This window comes from Abramis brama (assembly GCF_963993115.1).
Source record: "Abramis brama genome assembly, chromosome: 4".
In the NCBI taxonomy this organism is placed as follows: Eukaryota; Metazoa; Chordata; class Actinopteri; order Cypriniformes; family Leuciscidae; genus Abramis; species Abramis brama.
The window spans coordinates 48,365,785-48,378,097 of NC_139966.1; the positions used below are offsets into that span (position 1 = coordinate 48,365,785).

The following is a 12,313-nucleotide window of genomic DNA, read 5'->3' on the forward strand; positions in this document are numbered from 1 at the left end:
TTTAACAACTTTTCAACTTGTATACTAAAATGTATTTACTCAGACAGGCATAATAAAACACACATTAATCATTTGCCAAATAATTTAAAGGGTGCTGAATATATATGACATTTCTAGCATCTGGACCAATCAGACACACACAAATTATTCATTATATTTAATCCAGCAAACTCACTCTCCCAACAAAGGTCTATGAAACGTCTTCCCCAACCGCCTTTCGCAGCATGGATTTGAGTGTTTTGTTAAAACGTTCGACTAACCCGTCCATCTGGGGGTGGTAGACTGAGGTCTGTCAATATCTCCTTTGGGATTCCCAGACTAGTTGAGAGAAGGAACAGCTCCTTGGCGATTTGTCTGGATGTAGCCTTCCTCAGCGGGATGGCCTCAGGATACCGGGATGCATAGTCCAGGATGACCAGAATGTACTGATGCCCCCTGGAACTTTTCAGTAAGGGCCCAACTATGTCCAGTCCAATCCTCTCAAAAGGAGTTTCGATAATGGGCAAGGGAATGAGCGGGTTTCTATATGTGGGCTTTGGCGCCACCTGCTGACACTCAGGGCAACTACGACAGTAGTTCTCTTTGTGTACTCCTGGCCAAAAGAAGCGTTGCATGATTCTTTCCTTAGTCTTCTCTACCCCTAGGTGGGCCCCTAGCGGGTGCATGTGTGCTAGGTTGAGTACGGTGGCCCGATAGGGCTGTGGTACGAGGAGCTGTTCATGCACTTCATTTTTCTTTACTACCTGATACACTAACCCCCAGCTTACTGCGAAATGGGGGTAAGTAGGGCTTGTCCTATCCCCTAGCACTACTCCCTCTAACACCTGCACATTTCTTAAGGCATTTGTAAGAGTGGGATCTTGTAACTGGGCCGTACCATACTGGCCTGTGAGAGGGGGAAGCTCTTTGGTGCCTTGGACGTCTTCCTCACTGGAGATCGGAGCACTTTCCTGGGCCATGTTTTCTTCTCCCGTGTCTGGACCAGTCTCTGTGTCAGCCTGGGCACCTGCCATCCCTGCAAGAGCACAGGCTGGAGTGAGTGATTCTGAGGGTTGCACTTGAGTATTCTCAGGATGAGTCTTACCTCTCCACTTCCGAGGTACACGGACTAGCCTCTCCTGAGTCTCTCTCCACAGCGGGTGAAAGGCTGGGCAGTCTCATCCAATTAGGACAGGGACGGGTAGGGAATCAACCAGACCCGCCACCGTGAGCATGGTTCCCCGGGTAGTGGTCATTGTGAGTTCAGTGATAGGGTAGTCTCTGGTGTCTCCATGGACACAGGAAACTGGGAGGACTTTCCCTGGGGTCATACACGATGGACCCACCAGGTCCTTCCGCACCAGGGTGACCCGGCTACCTGAATCTAGCAGGGCCTCTACGTCATGGTGATTCACAGTCACCGGGCAGGTGGGGGGGCGATCTGGGGTGCCATCTATGACTCCCACAAGCGAGGCAAAACGGTAGGCGGGTGGTGAGCTGGAGGACTCAGCAGTGGGCTCTTTTCTGGAAGCACGAAGCATCTCTGCTGTGGCCTGGTACTTTTCTACAGCTTCCACGGTTAGATCGGCCATGGTCAAGGCCTGTTGACTGATGAACCGTTTCGCCTCATAAGGCAGGTAAAGGAAGGGACCCATATGCCTCGTAAGTAAAGATCCACCACAATGGCCTCCACTACCGCAGCTGCCGTATTCTTCTTCGGTTCCAGCCATTTCCGTGTGATCCGGACAAGTTCGTGCATCTGCTCACGAGGGGGCTGGTCTGGTTGGAAGGTCCAGCTGTGGAAGCGCTGGGCCATACCAAACTTGGTGAGCCCATTTCTGCTGAGGATCTCAGTCTTCAGGGCATCATAGTCAGTCACCTGGTCGGGGGCCAGGTCCCGGAGAGCATTCAGTGATCCCCCCGTTAGGAAAAGGGCTAACAGTCCAACCCACTGTGCCCTGGGCCAGGCTTCCCTAGTGGCCGTGGCTTCAAAAGCATGCAGGTACGCCTCAACGTCATCTGTGACCCCCATCTTGGATAAAAAGTCACTCGCCTTTATTGGGCGGACATTCCGGACGGCCATCTGTTTCTGCAGCTGCAATTCCTCTGCCTTCAGAAGGTTGGCTCTCTTTTGCTCCTTCAAGAGAGCCACGTTCGTTTGCATTTGGGCTTGCTGGCCAGCAATAAGGGCTTTCAAAATTTCCTCCATTTTGTTATGTGGGGGGCCTATGGCCAATTTGGAAAAGTGGGCAATCAAATTTTCAGTGTCCTCCTCTGACATGCACTATTAACGCTTGAGCAATGCCCGCATTCGCCACCATATGTGATGTCATGAGAGGCTGCACAGCTCTCAGTGGGACAGTTCAAGTAGTGCGAGGACACAAAGTTCAAATATAACCTAGGGTTTTTTTAAAGTTCTTGGGAATTAACAGAAACAGCATTCCAAATTCAAAAGTGTAACTAAGGATCAGGTTGATCTTCAACAGTCAAAATTTAAACGATGCCTCTTCTGATGGTGAAATCATAATCCCGATTCCCTTAGGTAAGTAAACAGTCTTTTTCAACCTTACTTCAATCGGTGCCGCAGCCCGTGGCCAATTCAGCAGCAAGTCCTTCAAATGTCTGGTAAGTATTTCCTGCCTTCAGTATTCCTTGTGGAAATGATAATGGAGCAGTCTGGTCCTCCGCAGAGACAACAACCTGAAGCTTGTCTCCCAAACCTCACACTGACATTAACTGTGTCTCTAATCCTTAAAAAGCCCTTCAGCTCATCAGAGCCTGATCAGTTTTAGGTGTGCAGGAATGTCGTGTATTGAGGGGTGGAGTTCCTGACTCCACCAGCAGATGGAGCCATAGCTGTTTGTGGTTGCAGCCATCTCAGGGGAATGTAGCGCCCCTCCAGGACACAGCCTCTCGTGACATGACATCTGGCCATAATTGTTGGCACCCCTAGAATTTTTTATGAGAAAAATATCTCTGAAGTATATTCCCATTAATATTTACCTTTTTTAGCACACCAGGGTGACTAGGAACATGAAATTGTCCAGCCATGACTTCTTGTTTCACAGGAGTTTAAATATGAGGAAACACAAAGGCCAAATTCCCTTGCTCATCCATCACAATGAGTAAAACCAAATAATATAGTTCTGATGTGCAGCAAAAGATTGTTGAGCTTCACAAAATAGAAAGTGGCTGTAAGAAAATATCTAAAGAATTGAAAATCCCCATTTTGACCATCAGGGCAATAATTAAGAAGTTATAATCAACTAAAGATGTTACGAATCTGCCAGGAAGAGGACGTGTGTCTATATTATCTTAATGCACGGTGCAGCAGATGTGTTTGGTGCAAACAGGGATGAAGAGTACCCCATGCCTACGGTTAAATATACTGCTGGATCTTATATGTTGTGGGCCTATTTATTTGCTGGAGGCCCTGGACATCTTGTTCAGATACATGGTATTATGGATTCTAGCAAATACAAACAGATAAAAAATCAAAACCTGACGGCTTCTGCTAGAAATCTTATAATGGGCCGTGGTTGGATCTTCCATCAGGACAACGGTCCAAAACAAACATCAAAATCAACACAAAAATGGGTAACTGAGCACAAAATTAAACTTCTGCCATGACCGTCCCAGTTCCCTGACCTGATGAGTGGAGTGAACTGAAGAGAAGAAGCACCAACATGAACTTGTGAATCTGAAGGATCTGGAGAGATTCTGTATGGAGGAATGGTCTCTGATCTCCATAGATTTTGACTACAGGATCTGAATAGTACAGTAAGAAAGACATTTCCCATGCCCCGGAAATGTACATTTCTTAGAATTAATAAACAATTAACACTGAGTGTTCACGGCACAAACAGGTTAATTGATTGTAATATTATTTTTACTACATTAAGTTAATTATATTAACTGATCCAAATATTCATAATCAATTATAACAAGTTATTATTGATTATTAATATTTCTTAGAGCTAATTTGCTACACATTACATACATTAAGACAAGGTAAACTTATAAATATATTCCATCTTTTCTTTTCTTCTTATCTAATCATATGCAAGACAGTAAACTAGTTACCTCTGAGTAGTAAATAGTATCCAGTTACCTCAACATGAAAGTAACATATGATCATTTTTTATTACTTTTATTTATTATAATTTTCATCTATTTATTATACCTATTACTTTTTGAACACACATGCAAAGAAACATGAACAGCATTTTTTTATTGATTCTCAAAACAATACACAAGTAATAACAAATAACAACAGAATACAAAAAAACAAACAAATAAATGATACATTGACAAATTATGAGAATTACATGACACCGAAAAAGGAAAAGAATTGCAAACAGATAATAAAGAGAGGTTTAGCATTTAGATATTTACATTTATGAATGTGGAATTTAGTGGGTAACACGATCAGATATACATAATTGGCCTTTTTTAGATTGATTAATCAACAAAGCCTAGGCTACCAAATCCTTTCAATACAACACACAATTCATTATAAGTTTAATTACTAATAAATCCTAAATCATTTTCTTGATTGGTAAAAAGAAAAGAGAAGTACAAGCATCAACACTTTTTCCCCCCAACAGATATAGGCCTTACCAACTGCATAGTTCCAGTCCCTTTCTTTTATGGCTTTATTTGACAGTTTCATTTGATTTTTAATAAACACTTACCTTTAGAAACGATTCTTATGAGGTTCTTATTATGAGAACCTGCTGAAAATACAATAAATAAGCTTATCACTCTCACTACAGTCTAGCTTATATTTACATCAGTGTCATTCTGTGTACTACTGTATTAGTACAATAGCCTATTTCATAAAGGCAGACAAAGAGTAAAATTAATGTGATATGAATTGAACTAGGGTGAAGTCAGCAAAAGCGGGACATCAGCTAAAATGGGACAAATAAGCTTTTTGGTGTAGTGCTCTTTAAAAAATAATTTGCGATAATGGTGGGTGGTCTTTTTTATTACTGTCCCAATTTGCCTTAAAGTGTTTGATAAAATGGGAAGTGGAACACCCTATAAAATAAAAGATGATAGGCTACATTGCTTAATGTGAAAATTGTTTTACAGAAAATGTCACAAAAAGGGAAAAAAAACGTCAGTCAAACAAGAGAGGTAAAGCCTATCAGTGGAGTGAAGAAATAATGAAAGGGTCAACACTGAGTATAGGACAAAGACCCGTTCACGCCAAGCACGATAACTATATAGATAAATGAAAGCTTTAGCGTAAGTTCTGCCAGGAAGACTCAATCAGCGCGTCATGTATTACCTCACTTCTAACCAATCATGTGCTAACACTCGCAGTATAAAAGATTGGTACTTACATTTGTCTGAGTTCGCAGATGCTGACGCTGCCAATTACCTTCATCCTCCCCACCACCACCAGGATGGTCCCTTCCTTTACCTCCAGGGGGTCGGCTGCGCCCAGCCGCCCCTGCCTTCGTCTTCAGGCAGGATATGCAGCTTCCGCTACCCTCGCATTGCGCGCTAAGGACGGGGCCTACGCCAAAGAACTTTATAAATCTATGCTTGCTGGGCTGTTAATAAACATGCGCTTGTTATATCAATTTATCTCCCGAGTCTTTCTGGTAGAACTATAATGACAACTATTTTTGCGTCCACACCAATGAACGATAACTTTTTTTCTCAGATTGTCTGAGAAGGAACTAGAAAACGTGTTATAGCGTCTTTTGCAGAGATGTGCAAAAAAAAAAAAAAAAAAGAAAAGAAAAAAAGCTTTTAAATATGCCAAAGCTAATGGAATGAAATTGTTTTCTAAAAACAAAAACAAAGCTTTTTACTGAAAGGTCAAAGGTTATTACTGGTTCCAAAATGTTTAAAAAGGAGCCCAGAGCTGTGCAGGAAACATCATCAACACAATCCGTTATAGAGTTGTATGTTTTAATAAAGTTATTGTTTTACATTTTGAATAATTTCTATTAAAAATAATTTGTGCAATATCCTGTTGCAAGCAATTGTATTGTCCAATCACAAACTAGATTAAATTGTGTGTCCCAAATTTACCTGAAGACTATAGAATAAAAATGGGTTCTTTTCATTTTTGAATCTTTGTATATCTTTAAAAAAACACCCATATTCCTTCAAACAATCATAGCTGGAGATACAAGAGACCGTGAGCATTTGTTTAAAACATGTAGGTAGAATAGATTTATTTGTATTTAATACACAGTTTACCAAGAAAGTGTCCCAATTTTGCTGACTTCACTCTATCTAATAAATTAAAATTGTAGCTATAGACAAAGTAGCTGTAAACAAAGTAATTTACATTTTCTGCCAATAAAAATGAGAAGCTCTAACATAGACCAGACTCTTTTCTGCTTCTCTTTATAATAAGTGTGTTGCTGCTATCTGCTGGAGGAATTATGCATCGCAACATTAAACACATTACAGCTACAAATGTGTTGAATATAATGCCAAATGAATATATGTGGAAAAGAAAACAATGTTTATTTACAAATGTGGTCTGAAACTTGTCTGTTTCTTGTACACAACCATTCCAGTTAATTTAATAATTTATTAACATACTGTTAATTGTGCTCTTGGTTAGAACATAATAATACACTTGATATTATGCACATTTGTTCCAAAAAAAACTTTTTAAAATGTTCAGTTTAATATGATTTATATATTTATAACAAAGATCAAGTATTTTTGTGTGTGAAATGAAGCTTCATTAAGTAAGCAGTCAGTCATCAGTCAGTCTTGTATGTTGTGTGTGCAGTGACAGGCTTTGATGCTGAATATAACCTGCAGTGTTTCTCTATCAATCTCCTTTAAGTTTAGTGTGACTTTCTCTCTATCCTGACTTATGAAATATATGATTCTATCCTCTGTGAAGTGTCTTTTCATGGTGGAGGAGGAGTCCCGCTCATCAGCGCAGATGTTCTCTTGATATATATGGTGTAAATCAGAAATGCCTCCTCTGATTTGTCAGTGATTGTGTTTGATGATTTCCTCTGTTGTGTCTAATAAGGTAACAGTGAGTGTCATTGGCAGCTGTGAGAGTCTCTCTCTCTTTAGGGGACTGACAGGAGCCAGTTTCTTCAGTGTGTTTGAGGGAGCAGAGGAGAAACAGAGTCAAACAAACAGTGTGACGAGCAGAAGAAGATGGAGGGATTTCTGACACTCGTTTTACTCTCCTCTATAGTCACTATAACCATATCTGGTAAGTGCAAAATACACTGTAAAGATGGCAAATTTGACATGTTTAAATAAGCAATATATGATGGCATTAGACCACCAGAGTTGCGTTTTTTTAGGCAACCAATTTGTTATACACTAATGCCCAGCTTTAGTTGTCCAGTTCAAAATATTTATATATATATTTCTATTTACCAACTTTTTACATCTTATGTTTCTTGACTTCGCATGATTCGATCCCTTTCTCTCTTTCATGTACAGATTTCGACACTGTGAGGTTAGTTGGTGGTAACAGTCCCTGTGCTGGTAGAGTGGAGGTCTTTCTTAGAGGTCAGTGGGGAACAGTGTGTGATGATTACTGGGATAAGACTGATGCTGCAGTGGTGTGTAGAGAGATAGGATGTGGAGAGGCTCTAGAGGCTGTGGGTGATGCTCACTTTGGACAAGGATCAGGTCAAATCTGGATGAGTTATGTGGGCTGTAGTGGATCAGAGTCAACACTGAAGAACTGTAGATCATTAGGATGGGGTGTTCATTACTGTGGTCATCATGAAGATGCTGGAGTCAGATGCTCAGGTGAGCGACTCCATACATCACTCTGTTAATGGATCACTGATCAGATTTTCATTGATACGTATTGATAAATCTTATTTTCAATTTAAAATAATTGTGTGTAATTTATTTTCAAAGCAAATTATAGACAATTAATCCCTATTAAGCATTTCATGGTCTGAACTTCTCATTGGTTTTAATCCATTAAAAAAATCTGGTGTTGTTTTATGTCCATGTCATAATCATAATGACAGATGTCTTCTCTTTTGTGTAAATGTAATCAGAAACCAAAAACTACGCAAGGTCAAGACTTGTGGACGGGTCTCACCTGTGTTCTGGGAGAGTGGAGATGTATTTTGGGGGACGATGGAGCACAGTGTGTGACACTGCCTTTGACCAGCAGGATGCAGTGGTTGTGTGTAGAGAGCTGGACTGTGGGGCTCCTGTACAGGTGCTGGGAGAAGATGCTTTTGGAAAAGGAAAGGCTCAGATTGAATCAAAAGAGATTCAGTGCAGAGGAAATGAATCACACATTCAACGCTGTCCATCATCAACCTCACATAATATAAACTGCACCCATGAACACAACGTGGGACTGATATGTTCTGGTAAAATATCAATGTTCAGCCTCTCTACTGTGTAGAGGAATCTAATTATTAAATACTAAATCTAATTATTTGATTATTCTTGGTTTGATTAATTTCAGTAAGATCTCTGTTCTTTGTCCAGGTTACACTGACCTCAGACTGGTCAATGGTCCTGACGTCTGTTCTGGTCGAGTTGAGCGTCAGTACTTCAGTAAATGGGGCACAGTGTGTGATGCATGCTGGGATATGAGAGCTGCCAGTGTCCTCTGTACACAGCTGAATTGTGGGATTGCTGTGTCTGTTGTGGGATTAGACTGGTTTGGAGAGGGAAGTGGTGAAATCTGGGCTGATGTGTTTGATTGTGACGGGAATGAAACAAAACTCTCAGAATGTTCCGTCTCTTCATGGAGTCGAGCTGAATGTTCTCATAGACGAGATGTTGGAGTCGTCTGCTCCGGTGAGTTTATATTACTGGAGGATTCACTGATAGTGTGCTGCTGAAAGATTAAAAAAAGAATAAATTTAGTATTTCATCTCACCATATGTGTAATTTCACAACATGTGTAGTGTCATTTCAAACTGAAAGAAAATATACTTGTCATTTATTTCAGATTTTTTGGTATTATTGATGTAAAGTATATTCACAAACTTGCAATATTTTAGTAAAACATGAGACCTTCTTTCCAGATTCCTCTCTGGCTGTTCATGATGGTCTGGTACGGTTGTCTGGAGAGAGACAGTGTGAGGGGGAGCTGGAAGTTTCCATCCATCAGGTCTGGAGGAGAGTTCTGCTGGACTCCTGGAGTCTCACTGAATCCTCTGTGGTCTGCAGACAGCTGGGCTGTGGCTCTGTGCTGAACTTCTCCGGCTCCTCTTCATCCAGTCCTGAACACAGTCATGAGTGTGTGACGGGCTTTCAGTGCTCTGGGAGTGAAGCTCATCTGGGGAACTGCAGCTCTCCACAAACTCTCAACTGCAGCTCCACACAACAGCTGTCAATCACCTGCCTTGGTGAGAACAACAACATCTGGGCAGATTCTTCAGTTGTTAGTGATCAATAATGTGTTTTTCTCTCTCTGAATATCAGGTCGCGGGTCCATCAGGCTGGTGGGTTCTGGGGGAGACTGTGCAGGGAGGCTGGAGGTTTTTCACAGCAGCTCATGGGGGACAGTGTGTGATGACTCCTGGGATATTAAAGATGCCCATGTGGTGTGCAGACAGCTGCAGTGTGGAGTGGCCCTCAGTAACCAGCAGGTACCAGCCTGGTTTGGTCCTGGTTCTGGACCCATATGGCTGGATGAGGTGGAGTGTGAGGGGAATGAGACGTCCCTGTGGAACTGCTCTTCTCCAGGCTGGGGGAAACATGACTGTCAACACAAGGATGATGTAGGAGTTGTGTGCTCAGGTAATCAGTAAAGTAATGTGATTGATTTTTAAATATATAATTTCAAATGTTTAAAGGGATCATGTAAAGATGGTAATTTTTGCAAAATAAACACCAGGATAATCAGGAGTGGATGGGTCATATTTTGCAACAAAGACCATCTTACTGTATGATGGTCTGATAGACAGCGCTGCCATGTATGCCGCTACTGTCAGGTTTGGCATAGACGAAGCAGACAGAATGGTAAGTAAAATGCTTTAATTTGCAGAATGGATTGGTACAGCGAAACAGGTGAGTAAACAGTAAGCTGAATTTCAGATGATAGCTTAACTGAAGTGTAACCAAGTCTCTCTCTCTCTTTCTCTTGCAGATGATGATGGAGTTCCTTAGAAGACGGAAAGGTGACTGGCTGAGAGGATTGGGACCGTAGGTAGGTATACAGGTAAGTATGGCAGAGAGTCTGTGTCATGTGTAGACGAGATCAGACAAAGACTGAATGTTTGTAACAGGTATATATGGGTGAACTGATGATGAGGTCCAGGTGACGGTGATTAGTAATCAGGTGACAATGAGCGTGTGAATGACTGAGTGGGCGGAGTGAGGGAATGAGTGGAAGGAGATGGTGATGGAATCCTGAGGCGGCTCTTGACGGCTGGGAAGAAGAGAGATGTTGCCGGCGGCGAGGTCGACCACGACCCCTGGGAGCTGGGCGGTCAGGATGGTCAGAATGGAACTGGGAGAGTAAGGCTGGATCTAGGATATCATCACGGAGCACCCAGGAACGCTCCTCTGGACCGTAGTCCTCCCAGTCCACCAGATACTCCAGACGGGGACCTCGCCGCCGGGAGTCGATGATGGATCGAACCCTGTAGATGGCCTCTTCCACAGGAACGGGAGGAGGAGGCACGTCATCCGAGGTGGAATCTGAGGGAACAGAAGAGACTGGGTCAGTGAAGGGTTTGAGGAGAGAGACATGGAAAGAAGGAGAGATCTTGTACTGAGGTGGAAGGTTGAGTCTGTAGGTTACTTTGTTCAACTGCCTCTGGATGGTGAAAGGTCCAATGAATCGAGGACTCAGCTTACGGCAAGGCAGGCGGAGGCGAATGTCCCTCGTCGATAACCACACCTTCTGAGTGAGGGAATTCTGGGCGTATTCCGCCCAGGGGAGGTATCGGTTCCAGCTGTCCTGGTACTGGTGGCAATAAGTTCGCAGATAACGTCCTATCTCCTGAATCTTCCGCTCAGTCTGGCCGTTGGTCTGCGGATGATATCCTGAAGAGAGGCTGACAGTGACCCCGAGGAGCTTGAAGAAGGCGTGCCACACCCGGGAGATGAATTGGGGTCCCGTGTCCGAAACGATGTCTTCTGGAATGCAAAAATTTCTAAATACGTGATGAAACAATGCTTCAGCTGTTTCTAAAGCCGTGGGTAACCCAGGTAAAAGGTATCAGCTTGCAGCCTTTGGAAAATCTATCCACAACGACGAGCACACAGGTAAATCCACCGGATCTAGGAAGGTCAGTCATGAAGTCCACTCCGATGTGTGACCAAGGGCGTCTGGGTATAGGTAGTGGCACAAGTTTACCCTCAGGTAGCTTTCTGGGAGTGTTGGTGATGGCGCAGAGAGACATCTTGGGAGATGGACGGCTACCAGTACCACTGACTGAGGAGCGAGAGGGTACGCATGCTACCTGCATGTCCAGAGCCCGGAACCGTGTGAGCAGAGTCCAGAAGGGGAGTACGAAGATGCTGAGGTACGAAAGTACGCCCTTCTGTACCTCCCGGCGGAGCAGGATGGCGAGCATTTTCCTGAGAGATTTGCTGGTCGATGTCCCAGAGAATGGGACTGAGGATTAAGGCTGGAGGGAGGATGGTTTCAGTACTGAGGTCCTCTGAAGATGAATGATGGAGTCTGGAAAGAGCGTCTGCCTTGCAATTCTTACTTCCTGGACGGCAAGTAACAACGAAGTTGAATCGAGTGAAGAAGAGTGCCCAGCGGGCCTGGCGAGGATTCAATCTTCTTGCCTCACGAAGATATTCCAAGTTGCGATGATCAGTAATTACTTCGAACTGGTGATTTGCTCCCTCCAGCCAATGTCTCCATTCTTCTAAAGCCAGTTTTATGGCTAGCAGTTCCCGGTTGCCGATGTCGTAGTTTTGCTCCGCCGGGGACAGCTTTTTGGAAAAGGCACATGGATGGAGTCTGGGAGGCTCACCCTGCCGCTGCGACAGCACCGCTCTAACCCCAGTGGAAGATGCATCGACCTCAACGATGAAAGGAAGTTCTGGATTGGGATGGATGAGGATTGGTGCTGTCGTGAAGACTTCTTTGAGGCGATGGAAGGCTTGGATGGCTGTGGGATTCAAGGACAGAGACTTGGGTCGATTCTTTAATGAAGAAGTGAGAGGAGCACTGATGAGACTGTAGTTCTTGATGAATCTTCTGTAGAAATGTGCAAAACCGAGGAATCTTTGAAGTTCTTTCACAGATGTGGGTAATGGCCAGTTTTGGATTGTTTCCACCTTCCTCTGGTCCATCTGGATACCATGCTGATCTATGATGTAACCCAGGAACTGAACAGAGGTGATATGGAACTCACACTTCTTCAATTTCAGGTAAAGC

General features: G+C 43.2%; 1 protein-coding gene across 1 annotated transcript in view; it reads left to right on the forward strand.

Moving 5' to 3' along the window:
• Positions 1-12,313, forward strand: part of LOC311082206 (scavenger receptor cysteine-rich type 1 protein M130-like) — a gene marked incomplete at both ends in the record, with an annotated part of 77,163 nt that overhangs the window by 47,836 nt on the left and 17,014 nt on the right. Inside the window, 5 exons of the mRNA XM_084112941.1 lie at positions 7,503-7,743; positions 8,004-8,327; positions 8,449-8,763; positions 8,994-9,317; positions 9,394-9,711. Of these exons, the coding sequence (XP_083969067.1) occupies positions 7,503-7,743; positions 8,004-8,327; positions 8,449-8,763; positions 8,994-9,317; positions 9,394-9,711 (1,522 nt within the window). The remainder of the gene's footprint in view (positions 1-7,502; positions 7,744-8,003; positions 8,328-8,448; positions 8,764-8,993; positions 9,318-9,393; positions 9,712-12,313) is intronic.